Source organism: Halyomorpha halys, unplaced genomic scaffold (genome assembly GCF_000696795.3).
Source record: "Halyomorpha halys isolate HHAL.00 unplaced genomic scaffold, Hhal_1.1 Scaffold164.1, whole genome shotgun sequence".
In the NCBI taxonomy this organism is placed as follows: domain Eukaryota; kingdom Metazoa; phylum Arthropoda; class Insecta; order Hemiptera; family Pentatomidae; genus Halyomorpha; species Halyomorpha halys.
In genome coordinates, this window is record NW_027108420.1 from 97,610 (window position 1) to 110,997 (window position 13,388).

Below are 13,388 nucleotides of genomic sequence, written 5' to 3' on the forward strand. Positions count from 1 at the left end.
TTTTAAAAAATTAAATAAAATAAAATAAAAAAATTAAATAATTTGTTCAATTTGTTCTTCTTTTTTTGACCGTAACCCTAACCATTTTCTTATATTTAAATGTTTACGGTCAACTATATATACATATATAAAGAATAATTAAAGCTAGCCTCAAAAATATATTCCATGCAACTGTAGTGACGTAAGAAACTCCAATCTAAATTCTAAAAATCGATTAAGAGGATATGTAGATGTAGGACACAATATAAACCAGCAGTTCCAGTAAGTCGATTTTAGTGTGAAAAAAAAGTGGTATCATCTGAGGTGTGTAACCTAAAATGCATAATTTCAGTTTCGTACATACTTTTGTTTTTGAGGTTGACAGTTCACAGACACTTAAAGCATTTTGCCAGACTCAATTAAATGGTATCAGGGGAACTTAAAACGTGTTTTAGTGTGATCCGAAATTAATAATACTTCCTCTTACTACATATTTCTAAAAAGGGAAGACTGTTGTACCTATAACGTAGTGTACCTCGGATCATCCCTTACCTTCTTGAGTACTGTAATTCACCCTGTAGAATCGCGTTAAAATTGAAAAAAAAAATTGAGTAGATTTCAACCGGGGAGAGTGTCCATATGTTTTTAGTAAAATAAAAATAATTTATTTTAGCACATGAAGTAACAGCTCCTATTTTTCGACATGAGTAGAAAATGGTCATGGGTGCGGTTAACGAAGTGACACAAAATAAATAATAAAACTGAAGAAAGTAAACAAAATGTAACTTAATAAATACAAGTAAATAATGTAAATTTATACTATACTTATATATTATTTGTATTATACTTATTGAGTGAAACATAAAATCCTAGCGTAAGCGAACGATATTACGGTCCTTGGAAGTAACCAGTTTGACTTTGAAAGACTCTTATAAGTGAAGCTGAGAAAATCGGCTTACAAGTAAATAAAGATAAAACAAAGTATATGATTTTATGCCGAAAAATAAACCCTTACGTCTGCATGGATAGCAAATCGTTTCCGAAACATTTTAAAAGATCTTGATAACTCCTCTAAGTGATCAACTGATTGAGATGTTACAGCGCAAACAGAGCTTTCATCTCTCTATCAAAAATACTTAAATCCCGAAAAATCTCTAAAAATCTAAATCTACGGGTGTACAATGTCATTATAATCCCAGCTCTGTATTACGGTTGCGAGACCTGAGCTCTTAAAGGTACGCTGGGGAGCAAAATCGAGTGATTTGAAAGGAAGTCCTGCATAAAATCACAGGAGCTATCTGGGATCTGATTCTTTGCACATGGAGAATTAACAGTAAAACCTGCAGAGGCTAGTTAGTCAATATCTCAGGGCAAGAAGGTTAAGATGGGCGAGATATATGGCTCGAAGTAATCCATCAGGACGCCTCTATAATCTATAGAGACCACGTGGGTGGCCAAAAACTAGATGGATAGATAAAATTAACAAAGATGCGAAAGAGCTACATGCAGCTGTAGGCCAAGACAGGAGGCTGATTAGGACGGTCCAAGATCTACAAGGTCTCTAGAGCCAAACAAAAAAAAAAAAAGAAAAAAATATATACCTTAAACTTTTATAAAACCTTTTTTCCTTTTTTTAATGCTATTCTGTATAAATGAGGGCGGAGTAGCTGAGGGAGTAAGGTGCTATGTTGGTAACTCCAGGACCCGAGTTCAAATTCGGCTATAGCAGGCAATTATTTATTTCTTAATTATGGGAGAAGTTTGTCAAGGGGTGCGGTCAGCAAAGAACAACATAAATAAACGAAACCATATTTATTTATTTTATGCCGACGTTTCGACCTGAGTTTCAGGTATTCATCAGGGCTGTAGAACAAAAGAGATAACAACAACATTTAGTGCAAAATACAATTGAAAAGGAATAGTATACAAACAAATTTAGAATTTTACAAAATAATGAATTAAATCATAAATGATAAAAAATTGATAAGTGATAATTGAATAGTACAAAATTTTAATTGATTGATATGATCTGAATTACAGTGTGATAAGTTAATACTCACACTGTAATTCAGATATAAGCCACTCACTATTTTCCATTGTCTGTCATAGCGTTCAATTTGTAGATTCAATTTATTTATTTATTTTTTCAGTTTTTAGACACTACTTGCATATTTTATATTATACATATCTTCTTACCTACATGATATTATATTTCAATCACGATTATCAATCAATTAAAATTGTGTACTATTCAATTATCAGTTATCAATTTTTTATCACATGTTGTATTGTATCATATGTTGTATAGTTCTAAATTTGTTTCTATACTATTTCTTTTCAATTGTATGTTGCTCTAAATGTTGTTGTTATCTCTTTTGTTCTATAGCCCTGATGAAGACCTGAAACTCAGGTCGAAACGTCGGCATAAAAAAAATAAATATGGTTTTGTTTATTTATGTTGTTCTTTGCTGACCGCACCCCCCGACAAACTTCTCCAATCATTAATCTACGGTCAACTATCTACACCTCATTTATTATTTATTTCGTGGGTTCGGAAGCCCAGGTACACCCAGCCTCTTGAAAGTTACTCTTAATGAGGGGAAAACCTAACAGTTGAGGGTGATCTCGATCAAATCACCTCCTTGTATAGCCATTGTTCAAGGAACAGTACATCTTATTGAACCCCTAACCCTTCATAAGTTGTAGCAGTGCATATTTATTTTTTTTTACCCATATAAATATATTATTTCTAATACATATTATCTAGCTTTCAAGTAAAACATTCTAATGATCTAAGGTACATTAGGACGTAATCTATGCTATACTTGAGCGATTGATTATATACCAAAAAATCTTTTTTTTCAATATCTTTTTAATATTTAAATTCTCAAAAAATACACAGTCGGTAGAAATGATGATTATATTTTCTCAACATATTTATGAAAATTGCTTATAAAAAAAAAAAAATTAAATTGAGATCCTTTGTACAACAGTCTCCCCTGTATGTAAGTCATAGTAAAAACCACTCAATGCATCTTTTTTAAAAATATGTGAGGAGTTTTCTATCAAAAATCTTTTTTAAGTAAATATATCCACTTTTAAATTTAATTTTTGAAATAAATTCAAATAATGAGACTGGAGGAACCTCCAGTCTGATGGGGGGGGGTGGCAGAAAGAGATTTCTAAAACTTTTTATTAATTTTTTTTTTTATTGAGACACTGAATACTTACTACACTGACATCTTTCTGGTACATTGATCTAGTACAACAGTTATTTCAACCCATTTTTTTATTATTTTAATACAAACTATGTATAACTACTCGTCCAAATTGATGAGTCTGCCAAGTATAGGTAGGGGGAATAAAAAATGGTAGCTGTTTCAAAAAGTTAAAAAAAAAAAAAATTCCGAACTCTATAATACCAACATCTGAAAAGCAAAGGGAACATCATTCAAAGTAGAGTAAATTTGCTAAAATTTAGCAGAACCCTAATAGAGCTATTTTCAGTCAATAGTTCTAGAGATACAGCTTTTTAAAAAGCAGCTTTTCATAAAAAATGTACTGAAAACTCAGAAGTTGGTGAATTTATTTTGAGGTATCTATATCTCAGAAACCAGACGTATAGATGTCTACCAGCACTCAAATTAAAGCTTGTTAAACATATTAGAAAGTATTACATAACGTTAATCTTAGTAGGAGAAGTATTTTTTATGATCTTTGATCAAATAAATTCACAAAATCTTAATTTCTAGTTGTTCCGAAAAAACTTTTTATTTTAAAAAAATATTTTTTAGGAACCATAAGACGTACATATGTCTGTCAGCACTCAAAATAAAGGTAATTGAACTAACTATCTTTAATCTACGTAAGATAGTAGTTCTTATAATATTCGCATATGAATATGACTTTTGCACATGAAATATTGTCCGAAATACTATAAATCAATTTATTTGAGCAAATGTCATTAAAACTACTACTCCTACGAAGATAAAAGTCTTAAACTACTTTATTGTACATTAAACTAGCTTTAATTCGAGTGCTAATTGACATATGTAAGTTGAATGGTTTATTAGATATATATTTCTCTAAATAAATTTACCAACTACTGATCTTCCAGTACATTCAGTAGAACATTTATATGAAATGAACAGCTCTATTAGGGCTCATATTTTAGAAAATTTATCTTCTTTAAATTATGTCCTCTTAGGGTTTCTAGTGTTGTTGGTAGTTTTTAAGATATAGAGCTCCGAATGAAAAATTCATTTTTATTAACTCTTGAAGCAGCCGCCACTTTTTAATTCCCCTAATTATACTTGGCAGGCTTATTAATTTGGACTAGTAATTATACATAGCTTTCATTACAGTAATCAGAAATGGGTTAATTAACAGACTTTTTTCCACTTGGTTATTGTACTACAAGGATAGCTTTAATTATCATACCTTTAAAAACATTCACTTACAGCGAAATGTCATCTTCTCTCCAAGCAGATCATACCAAAAATAATAAAAGGAAATTTATGTCAGAAATGACCAAGCAAGAGATAAACGGGAAAAAAGTGGAACATTTAACATAACACTACTTCACAACTTTACTCTTGCTTGGGCCGTCCGTAGCTCAGTTGGTTGAGACGCAGGTCTTTACCACCTGGGAACTTAGGTGGCACTAGTTGGAATCTGGTATCGACTATTTCATTGCTTTGGCGGCGTAATGAAAGCTTACTCCCAACCATCGTTAGAAAACGTCGGTTACCTCTAGATAACCCTTCCCCATGTCAGAAATGACTAGTCAAAAAAATTCACTAGTATAGGCTAATCAATAATAAAGTTTTTCATATTTTGGAGATTTTTTTTATGTGAGTGTACCGGAAACATTGGTGGTCAAAATCTCGAAATTCATGATCAATACGTAAAAAAACATTAATGAGTAATTTTTCCAAACTTCTCCAAAATTTCCTATCCATAATTCTATTTAGTCAAGTAAGCAAATGAGAAATATGTTCACTATCCTCTCTATAACTTGACGAAATATAATTTGGCGGTAACTCGCCACATCAATTTCGAATTTATTGTAGTCGATTCCTTTCTATTAGATTATATAGATTCTTTTATTGGAATATGAATAGTTGACCTATAATCAATCGTAGTAACTAACGTTTTATTAGACTTATTCTAAACCCACCCTGTCGAAATCCTGCTAAATGAGATGAGTAGTTTTTCTACTATTTTTAGCACTTTTCTTAACGGCCTCACGGAACATCTCCCTATTCATCTTCCAATGTAAAGTCCTTCATCTGCAACGCAAAATATGGACCAGTAATATTTTCCCCAGATCAATGAAAGTAAATACAGTAAACCTAAAATCCATGTGACCAGAATTGGCCAGATTTCACTTAGCGTGTAATTGTTATATTTTAGAAAGATAAACAGACGCCTCATTTGGTTACATGACGTAATAGAACACTTGATCGAATGTTTTGGAGAAGTATGGAAATTTACTCATTTATGTTTTTTGAGATATTGATTTTGAATTTCGAAATCTACCTCCTACATACTTTCTCATCATACGTTCCTTTCTCATTGATAGATTTTTCCAAGTAAACCCCAATGGTTCCTATTCATCCCTCTATTCTCAGTCCGCTGGTGTTCCTCAAGGTAGTATCCTTGGTCCCATCCTCTACACTGTCTATACAGCTGACATTCCAACCAATCCTAACACTATCCTCACCACGTATGCCGATGACACATGTGTGCTCGCTGTTAATAATAACCCATTAATTGTATCCCAAAATCTCCAATCCCATATCACAGCCCTCGAAAATTGGTGTCGTAATTGGAGGATTAAGATAAATTCCAACAAATCCAATCAAATCACCTTTACCCTTCGTCGTAAACCTACTGACTGCCCTACAGTTTCATTTAATGTTACTCTTACCCCTGTCGAAAAGATCCGCTACCTTAGACTACATTTGGACAAGCGATTAACCTGGAATCCTCACACTAGACTGAAAAGACAGGAAACTGCACGTCGATTTCGACTATTACAGCACTTACTAGACAAACGGTCTAAACTTCCAACTCATTACAAAAGACTGATCAACATGACTGTAATAAGGCCAATCTGCCAGCTAATGTAAAATGTCATTAGAGTGCTACCAAAGGGTAGTTTCTCTACACGCCTGTAACACTCCAATTTAACTTAGATCAGATTTACAAAATGTATTATAATGTACAGTTGTAAATAGCAATAAATAAATATTAAAAAAAAATTCGAGATCATGATATTACAGTAATATTTCTAGATCATAGCAAAAACCTCATTAAAATAATCATTGTGTTCGGTTGCAAAAAGTAAACTTTATACTCCTTAATATTTTTTTCGTCCGGAGCTTTCGCCAAAGAGTTAGCACGGAATTTTTTTTATTATTTCACGAGTCTTTTTATAAAAAAACAATTGATTTATCTTTTGGTACTATGCATCAAAATGTGATATCTCTCTCTGGTTGACCGGGCCATTTTTATAAGTGGATACATGAACATTGATAGGAAACTCCTCATATTCAGTAATAATAATAATGTGAGACTGAGATGCTTACTCCTGGTCAAAAGCTCCATGACCTCCATGGCGCCTGTAGATGCCGCAACGAGGCATGGAGTGGCGCCGTTGTTATCCTGCAAGGCGGGGTCGGCTCCAGAATCCAGCAAGATCTTCACCACATCCTTGTGCTTACCCTCAGCTGCGAGGTGGAGCGGGGTCTCCCCTTCCAGGTTCCGCTGGTTCGAGGAGGACCCCGTCTTCAGTAAGGTCCTCACCGTATCGGACTGTCCCGCGAACGCGGCATCGTGAAGTGGAGTATTACCGCGATGGTCCTGCTTGTCCATGTTTCCTATAAGGAGAAAAAATTTAGTTTTAAATTTAACATTATTCATAAGTTGGGTATAGAGAGAAATTATTTATTTATCTATGCTGCCTAAATACATCAGGTTGCTATCTCACACAGCATCGATCCGTAATCGGACATATATAAATTACACATACATGGTATAATCAGAAAAAAAGAGATACAATAATAAGATATAATAAACAATTTTTTTTCCCCTACAGTTTCCTTTTACAATCAATTTCGGTCTGTACAATAAATACAAATGTTTCAATTCTTTCCCAGTTTTCTTTCTCATTTCTGCTCGTCCAATTTCACTAATTGACAATTTTTTTTTTTGCCAAGACTCCCATTGAAGTCCTATACTGCCTAACCATGGTTGGGGTCAAAGTTCTTCATTTTGTGGGACCGCCAATCAATGAAAAAAGTCGACGTCCCAGGCCGGATTCGAACCGTCACCGCTAATAGACATCAAATTGGTAAGACTGTGTCTTAACCACTGAGCTACGGGCGGCCCAGATTTTTTAATTCACCCGATCAACAAATTCGCTCTCCGGAATTCACCCTCCTAGATCCTCTTCAGTGACCCGCTAAGCAAATTCAATATTAGACGGAAATGTGAGATCAGACCATCATTCATAGTCACAGCCGTAGATCAGTTTACCAAAAACAAACAAATAGATACATTTTACGAGAATAAGACTAACACATAGATTAAAAGGAAAATATAATAAAAAATACATCAAATAAAACAAGAGTTTACTTTACTCTTTTTGATGAGAGAAATGCACAAAGGTATGAAATACTACGTACAAGAACGAATATTATCTACAGATTATCACATACGTCATGTCTCCTAGAGTTCTTCAACAACGCTGTTCGACTACCAAAACTACTAGAATGATGACAGACCCTTAGCTCTAACATCATATTTTTATATACCCCAAAATGATGAAGGTTAAGATATGAAAGAAGTAGAGGAAATGGATGTCGATAGATAGGAGTGTATCTGAAGAAAATTTCCAGGACGTTAGATTAGATAAAACCAAGGTTATGACAGCTTCCTATGTTATAAATATAACGTGTAACGCGAACAATACATTTATCTATTGAAGGACAATTAACACCTTCGACATGTGGAGCTATAAAAGCGTAAAAAAGCCATAGGAAGAGTTCTTGCAAACAAGATATATTGTGGGAACATTCCTAGATAGTTTATTCTTTGTCGGAATTAGGTTTTTATCACTAATATGTTATTAAAATCTTTTTATTATAAAACAAGGGTTTCATAAAAACTATAACTCCTACGAAGATAAACGGTATATACTATATAGCATATTAAACTAGCTTTAATTTGAGTCCTAGGGAGCGCGGTGGTAAGCCACGATGCTATTAACTCCAAGAACCCGGGTTCGAATCCGGCTAAGCAGAAAAATGTTTTCTGTTACACAGACTTGTTGTAGCCGTGAGTCAATCCTGTGGGTTCTGGAGCCCTCCTGAGATCTACCAAGCCTGGTACATTTGGTACCGGTAATTGAGTATCAAGCGTGATTCTGACCAAATCACTTCTTTGCACAACCGTTGGTATAGTAACAGTACTTCCTTACTGAACCACTGACCCTTCATGCGTTGTAGCGGTACAGTTTTTAATTTTAATTTTTTTATTTACACCACTAACACCTGTTGAACAGATTCGATACTTAGGACTCCATCTTGACAAGAGACTTACTTGGAATCCACACACAAGACTGAAACGACAAGAAACTGCTCGTAGATTCCGATTGCTACAACACTTACTTGACAAACGCTCTAAACTTCCCATTCACTACAAAAAATTAGTATACACTACAATAATCAGACCAATTTGGACATATGGAATTGAGCTCTGGGGCTCCACCAAACCATCAAATTCTTCCCGCATCCAATCGTTACAATCCAAAATCCTACGTAAAATCCTTGATGCTCCTTATTACGTCACAAATAAACTCATTCATAAAGACCTTAACATCCCATTCGTTGCAGATTTGACCCAAAACAGATATGCGTCTTTTTATTCCAAACTCCTTAACCATCCTAACCCATTAATTCTTAATCTTTCATCCTTAACAATCCCTGATAATCCTCCGAGGCGTCTGAAAAGAAGATGGCCACGGGATCTTCTAGTTTAAATTAATGTTTGAAGTACCACCAATGGGTGGTTCCTTCCCAAGATTTTCAAGTGTATATGAAACATACTACATATTTACCTATTGTATTATTTTGTACAGTTGTAAATTACAATAAATAAATAATTTTAAAAAAAATTTATTATTTTTTATGTTATTTTGTGAGCGACCAATAGATTGTACTTACATCTACTGTATGTACATATTTATTGTACGTCATAATTTTATAATTCTAGTGCACAATAAATAAATAAAATAAACTTAATAATTTAAATACATATGATGAATAAACAAAACATAATGGGATGGCTTCTATCAAATATTGTGCAATAAAAATCAATCAGACTGTGAACATAGAGTAAATGATGTTTTCGTAACTTTAATGAATCTCCTTCAAGTTAAGAATCTGTTCAGCTAATAGGCTTATTAAATCACTTTTGAATTTATTTAAAAGCCTATTTTTTTATTTAGCTTGATTCATGATTAATCATTAACTCAATAACCCAGTAGTTATCAAAATGTTTCAATTTATTTTCGATTAATCAAGAAATTCTAATTTTTTTTTAAATTATAAAATATGTTAACTATCAATAATTTTAAACTTTATTTAATTTTTTTTTAATACTTAATACATTTCTTATTTTTTCCTAATAAAGAAGGTTTATAGATTTTTTTTGTTATTTATATTTTAAATAATATTATTTTTTAAATTTAAAATATTTACGAAGCAGTCTTTTTTTTCTTTTCTGTTGGACACTAAGATTGTTCTATTTTTTATTTTATTTCTTTATTATTATCATAGAAATACCCAAGTTATTCCAGAGATATAGTTTTTCCAAAATAAATACACTAAGTACTGATTTTTCTTTATGAAATTTTGCTTTTTAAAAATATCTTGGGAACTATTGAATGTAAACAACTCTTTTGGATCTTATAATTTAGCAAATTTGCTCTAATCCAAATGATACTCTATTAATTTTTTTATTGTTATAGGTAGTTTTAAATAAATAAAGCTCTGTATGAAAAATTAATTTTTTTTATCCTTTAAAACAGCAACTATTTTTTTATTTCCTTAAACTATGGTAACAGTCACATCAATTATGACTAGTAACTAATTTTATAAAATAAATAAAAAAATTGGGGTGAAATGACCGTTTTTTTTTTTTTTTGTTGTTCTCAGGACTCCGGATTATGTGAACTTATTTCCTATATTATAAAGACACTTATTACTGTTATTAGCAAATACGATAAATAATTAATACACCGTTATGTAAATATAAGCTGTAGAATTTTTTTATTTATGTTTAAATACTTTGTCACAATAGCCAAATATTCGCCCTTACTATATATTTCATATATACAGAAAGTGAAAGGTAAAAATCAACACGTTTTAACTATTAAAAAATTAACAAATTATAGGGCAGCAGATATTAATGAGATCATATTTTCTTCTCATTATAACGTGAAAAACAAATGTGATTTAAATCATTCATTTATACTAGGTTAAAAAAATAAAATAAATAAATAGAGGTTATTGTTATAATTAATGTTTAATATATTTTTTAATTAACAACTTTCACCATTATATAAAAAAACAATTATCTATATATTTGTATCAAATTTTATATTTTAATATCTTCCTTAAAGAGAGAATAAGAAGAAACTCATTGTTCAGTAAAATTTCTGATAAAACATTAATAGAAAAAATTAACAAGTTAATAAAAATTTAGTATTTTAAATTTTATATTCAGTCTTTTCTTTTCATAACAGTAAATATATTTTAGAATCCTTACTATACGTCATTTTTAATAAAACTGAGACCTAAACATGAATTTCTCATGATTTTATTATATTATATTGATTGTTAAAGAATACAATTATTTTAAATGGTATTTACTGCAACATTTATTCATATCAAACTATAAAGATAAATATTTGCATTACCTGCGCCAGCGGATTGCATCTTCTAGCAAGCAAAATCTTTTTCAAACACCTTTTCCTAGAAAGAAGTATAAAACAGAAAATAGAAATTAGCTGTATGAAGAATATGTTAATATGTTTTATTAATTTAATTTACCACATATAATACAAATAAAAAATGTTAGCAAAATTTGCTAGTTAATTAAGAAATAAATAAAAATATTTTAGACGTTTTCAGTTTTAATTCTTAACGTCCTCATTGCTTATTTTGTTTTATTCTTAAATACTTTATTAGCAAAAATTAACTCTTAACAGATTCTGTAGAAATTATAATCATTATTTAAAATCTCATTACTTATTGTCCAAGAGCCCATTAGGAGAAAAAAGTCATTTATGACACCCCAATTTTTTATTACTTTAATGGAAACTATGTTTAGTTATTAGTCAGAATTGATAACTGCCACCCGTAGTTAGAGGGAATAAAAAATAGCGGCTGTTGCAAAATGTTAATAATAAATATATGAGGAGAAGATGGTTGGGAGTGTGGTCAGAGTATAACACAAATAAGTTAAAAACCTATTTATTAGAGCCAAAGTTTCGGCGAGAATTTCTAGCCTACATCAGGGTTAAGAACAGAAAAAAAAATTTAAAAAATATCAACCAATGAATAAAAGGATATATAAAGATACATCGGGCAGATGAAAGAGGAAACGGAAAGACTAGGAATAAGGAAGCAGGACTGTATGGTCGGAGAAAGATATAGGAAAAGATGAAAGAAATCAAGGTTCTTGCGGGAAATATAAATTCAAAAAAGGGATCGGGTAGACAGAAGAAAAAAAAAAGGGTATATTGAATGATTAATGTAAATAATTGTACACAATGAAAATTAATAAAATAAAGTAACATGTTTTTTTTTTTAGCCGTGACGAAGCCTAGAAATTTTGGCCGAAACGTTGACACTAATAAACAATTTTTTTTACTTATTTTCATTATTTGCTGTCCGCGCCCCAACTATCTTCTCATATTATTCACGGTCAACTATCTTCTCATTATTGTTTAAAATAATTATATCTTTAAAACTACCAACCACAATAAAAAGTATAATAGAACATTCTAATTAGAGCAAATTTGCTATTTACATTCAATATGTCCTGAGATAATTTTTTTTTAAAAGCAACATTTCATAAGAAACCGTATTTTATCAATTTAATTTAAGTTAAATTTAGCATAGGAATCATTAGACGTACAGATGTCTATTAGTAATCAAATTGTAGCTGGCTGGGTGTACTATAAAGTAGTATATGACGTTTATCTACGTAGGGGTTGTAGTTTTAATGATATTTACCATAATTAAATTCAAAATATGTTGATTTCAAGTTTTCAGGACACAACTTTAGCTTTATGAAAATATCTCAGGAACCATTGAATATCCCGGGACGTACATATGTCTGTTACAACTCAAGTTTAGGCTAGTTCCATGTTATATAAAGTTGTTAATGACGTTTAACTTCATAGGTTTAGTAATTTTCATGATATTTGTCAAAATAAATTCACAAAATTTGATTTATTTTTGTTCGGACATATGCAGAATTCATATTCATATGCAAATATCATAAAATCTACTACTCCTCCGAAGATAAATGTCATAAACAACTTTATCGTACATTCAACCAGCTTTAATTTGAAGTTTTCAATATTGTAGGTTTGTAGTTTCAAAGATATGAAGCTCGGAATGAAAAATTATTTTTTTTAACGTTTTGAATCAAGTTGCCATTTTTTATTCCTCCTAACTACACTTGGCAGACTCCTCAAAATTTTTACTAGTAATTATACAATATACATTACATTAAAAATATATCCATATAGCTTAGTACATTTCTTAGACATGTTCACAAGTAAAATTGATGTGTGAGCAGTAAAATTTTAGATTATATATTTTATAACTAAATAGATTTCTGAATACTTTTAAAATCTGTGTATTCACTCTGTACATATTTAGTAATACAAACAAATAACTAAAATAATTTCTATATATTATTATTATATTTTCCTTAATGAATAAACTGATTCATACTGAATAATTAATTTTTTTTCAAATTATAACTTGATATAAAAAGTTAATATTTTGTCTACTCCTTTGTTTTTTGATTCTTAAATATAAACACTCATTTTAAAAAGTATATTTTGTAGACAAAATATAAAATAATACAAGACAAAAAAGTTGAACCTCTTAAATTAAACCTTTGAACAACAATGTATTTTCTTTAATAATCTCGTTTAGGTACGGAGATCAGGTTGGGAGAATTAGGAAAGGAAAAACATTCTCTGTTTGGTATTAAAAATTAAAATGGGTTTGAAAGATCAAAGGTAAGTTGAACTGTTATTATAATATCGTTTAAATTCATGAATCTCTCTCTCTCTCTCTCTCTCTCTCTCTCTCTCTCTC

General features: G+C 30.9%; 1 protein-coding gene across 2 annotated transcripts in view; it reads right to left on the reverse strand.

Moving 5' to 3' along the window:
- The window catches only part of LOC106678861 (ankyrin-1), a 40,631-nt gene that overhangs the window by 19,749 nt on the left and 7,494 nt on the right, over window positions 1–13,388 (reverse strand). For both annotated transcript variants that reach the window (XM_014417657.2, XM_067046726.1), the window contains exons 2-3: window positions 10,967–11,021; window positions 6,573–6,863 (exon numbers count right to left, since the gene is read on the reverse strand). In XM_014417657.2, the coding sequence (XP_014273143.1) occupies window positions 6,573–6,863; window positions 10,967–10,985 (310 nt within the window). In that variant the 5' untranslated portion in view covers window positions 10,986–11,021. The remainder of the gene's footprint in view (window positions 1–6,572; window positions 6,864–10,966; window positions 11,022–13,388) is intronic.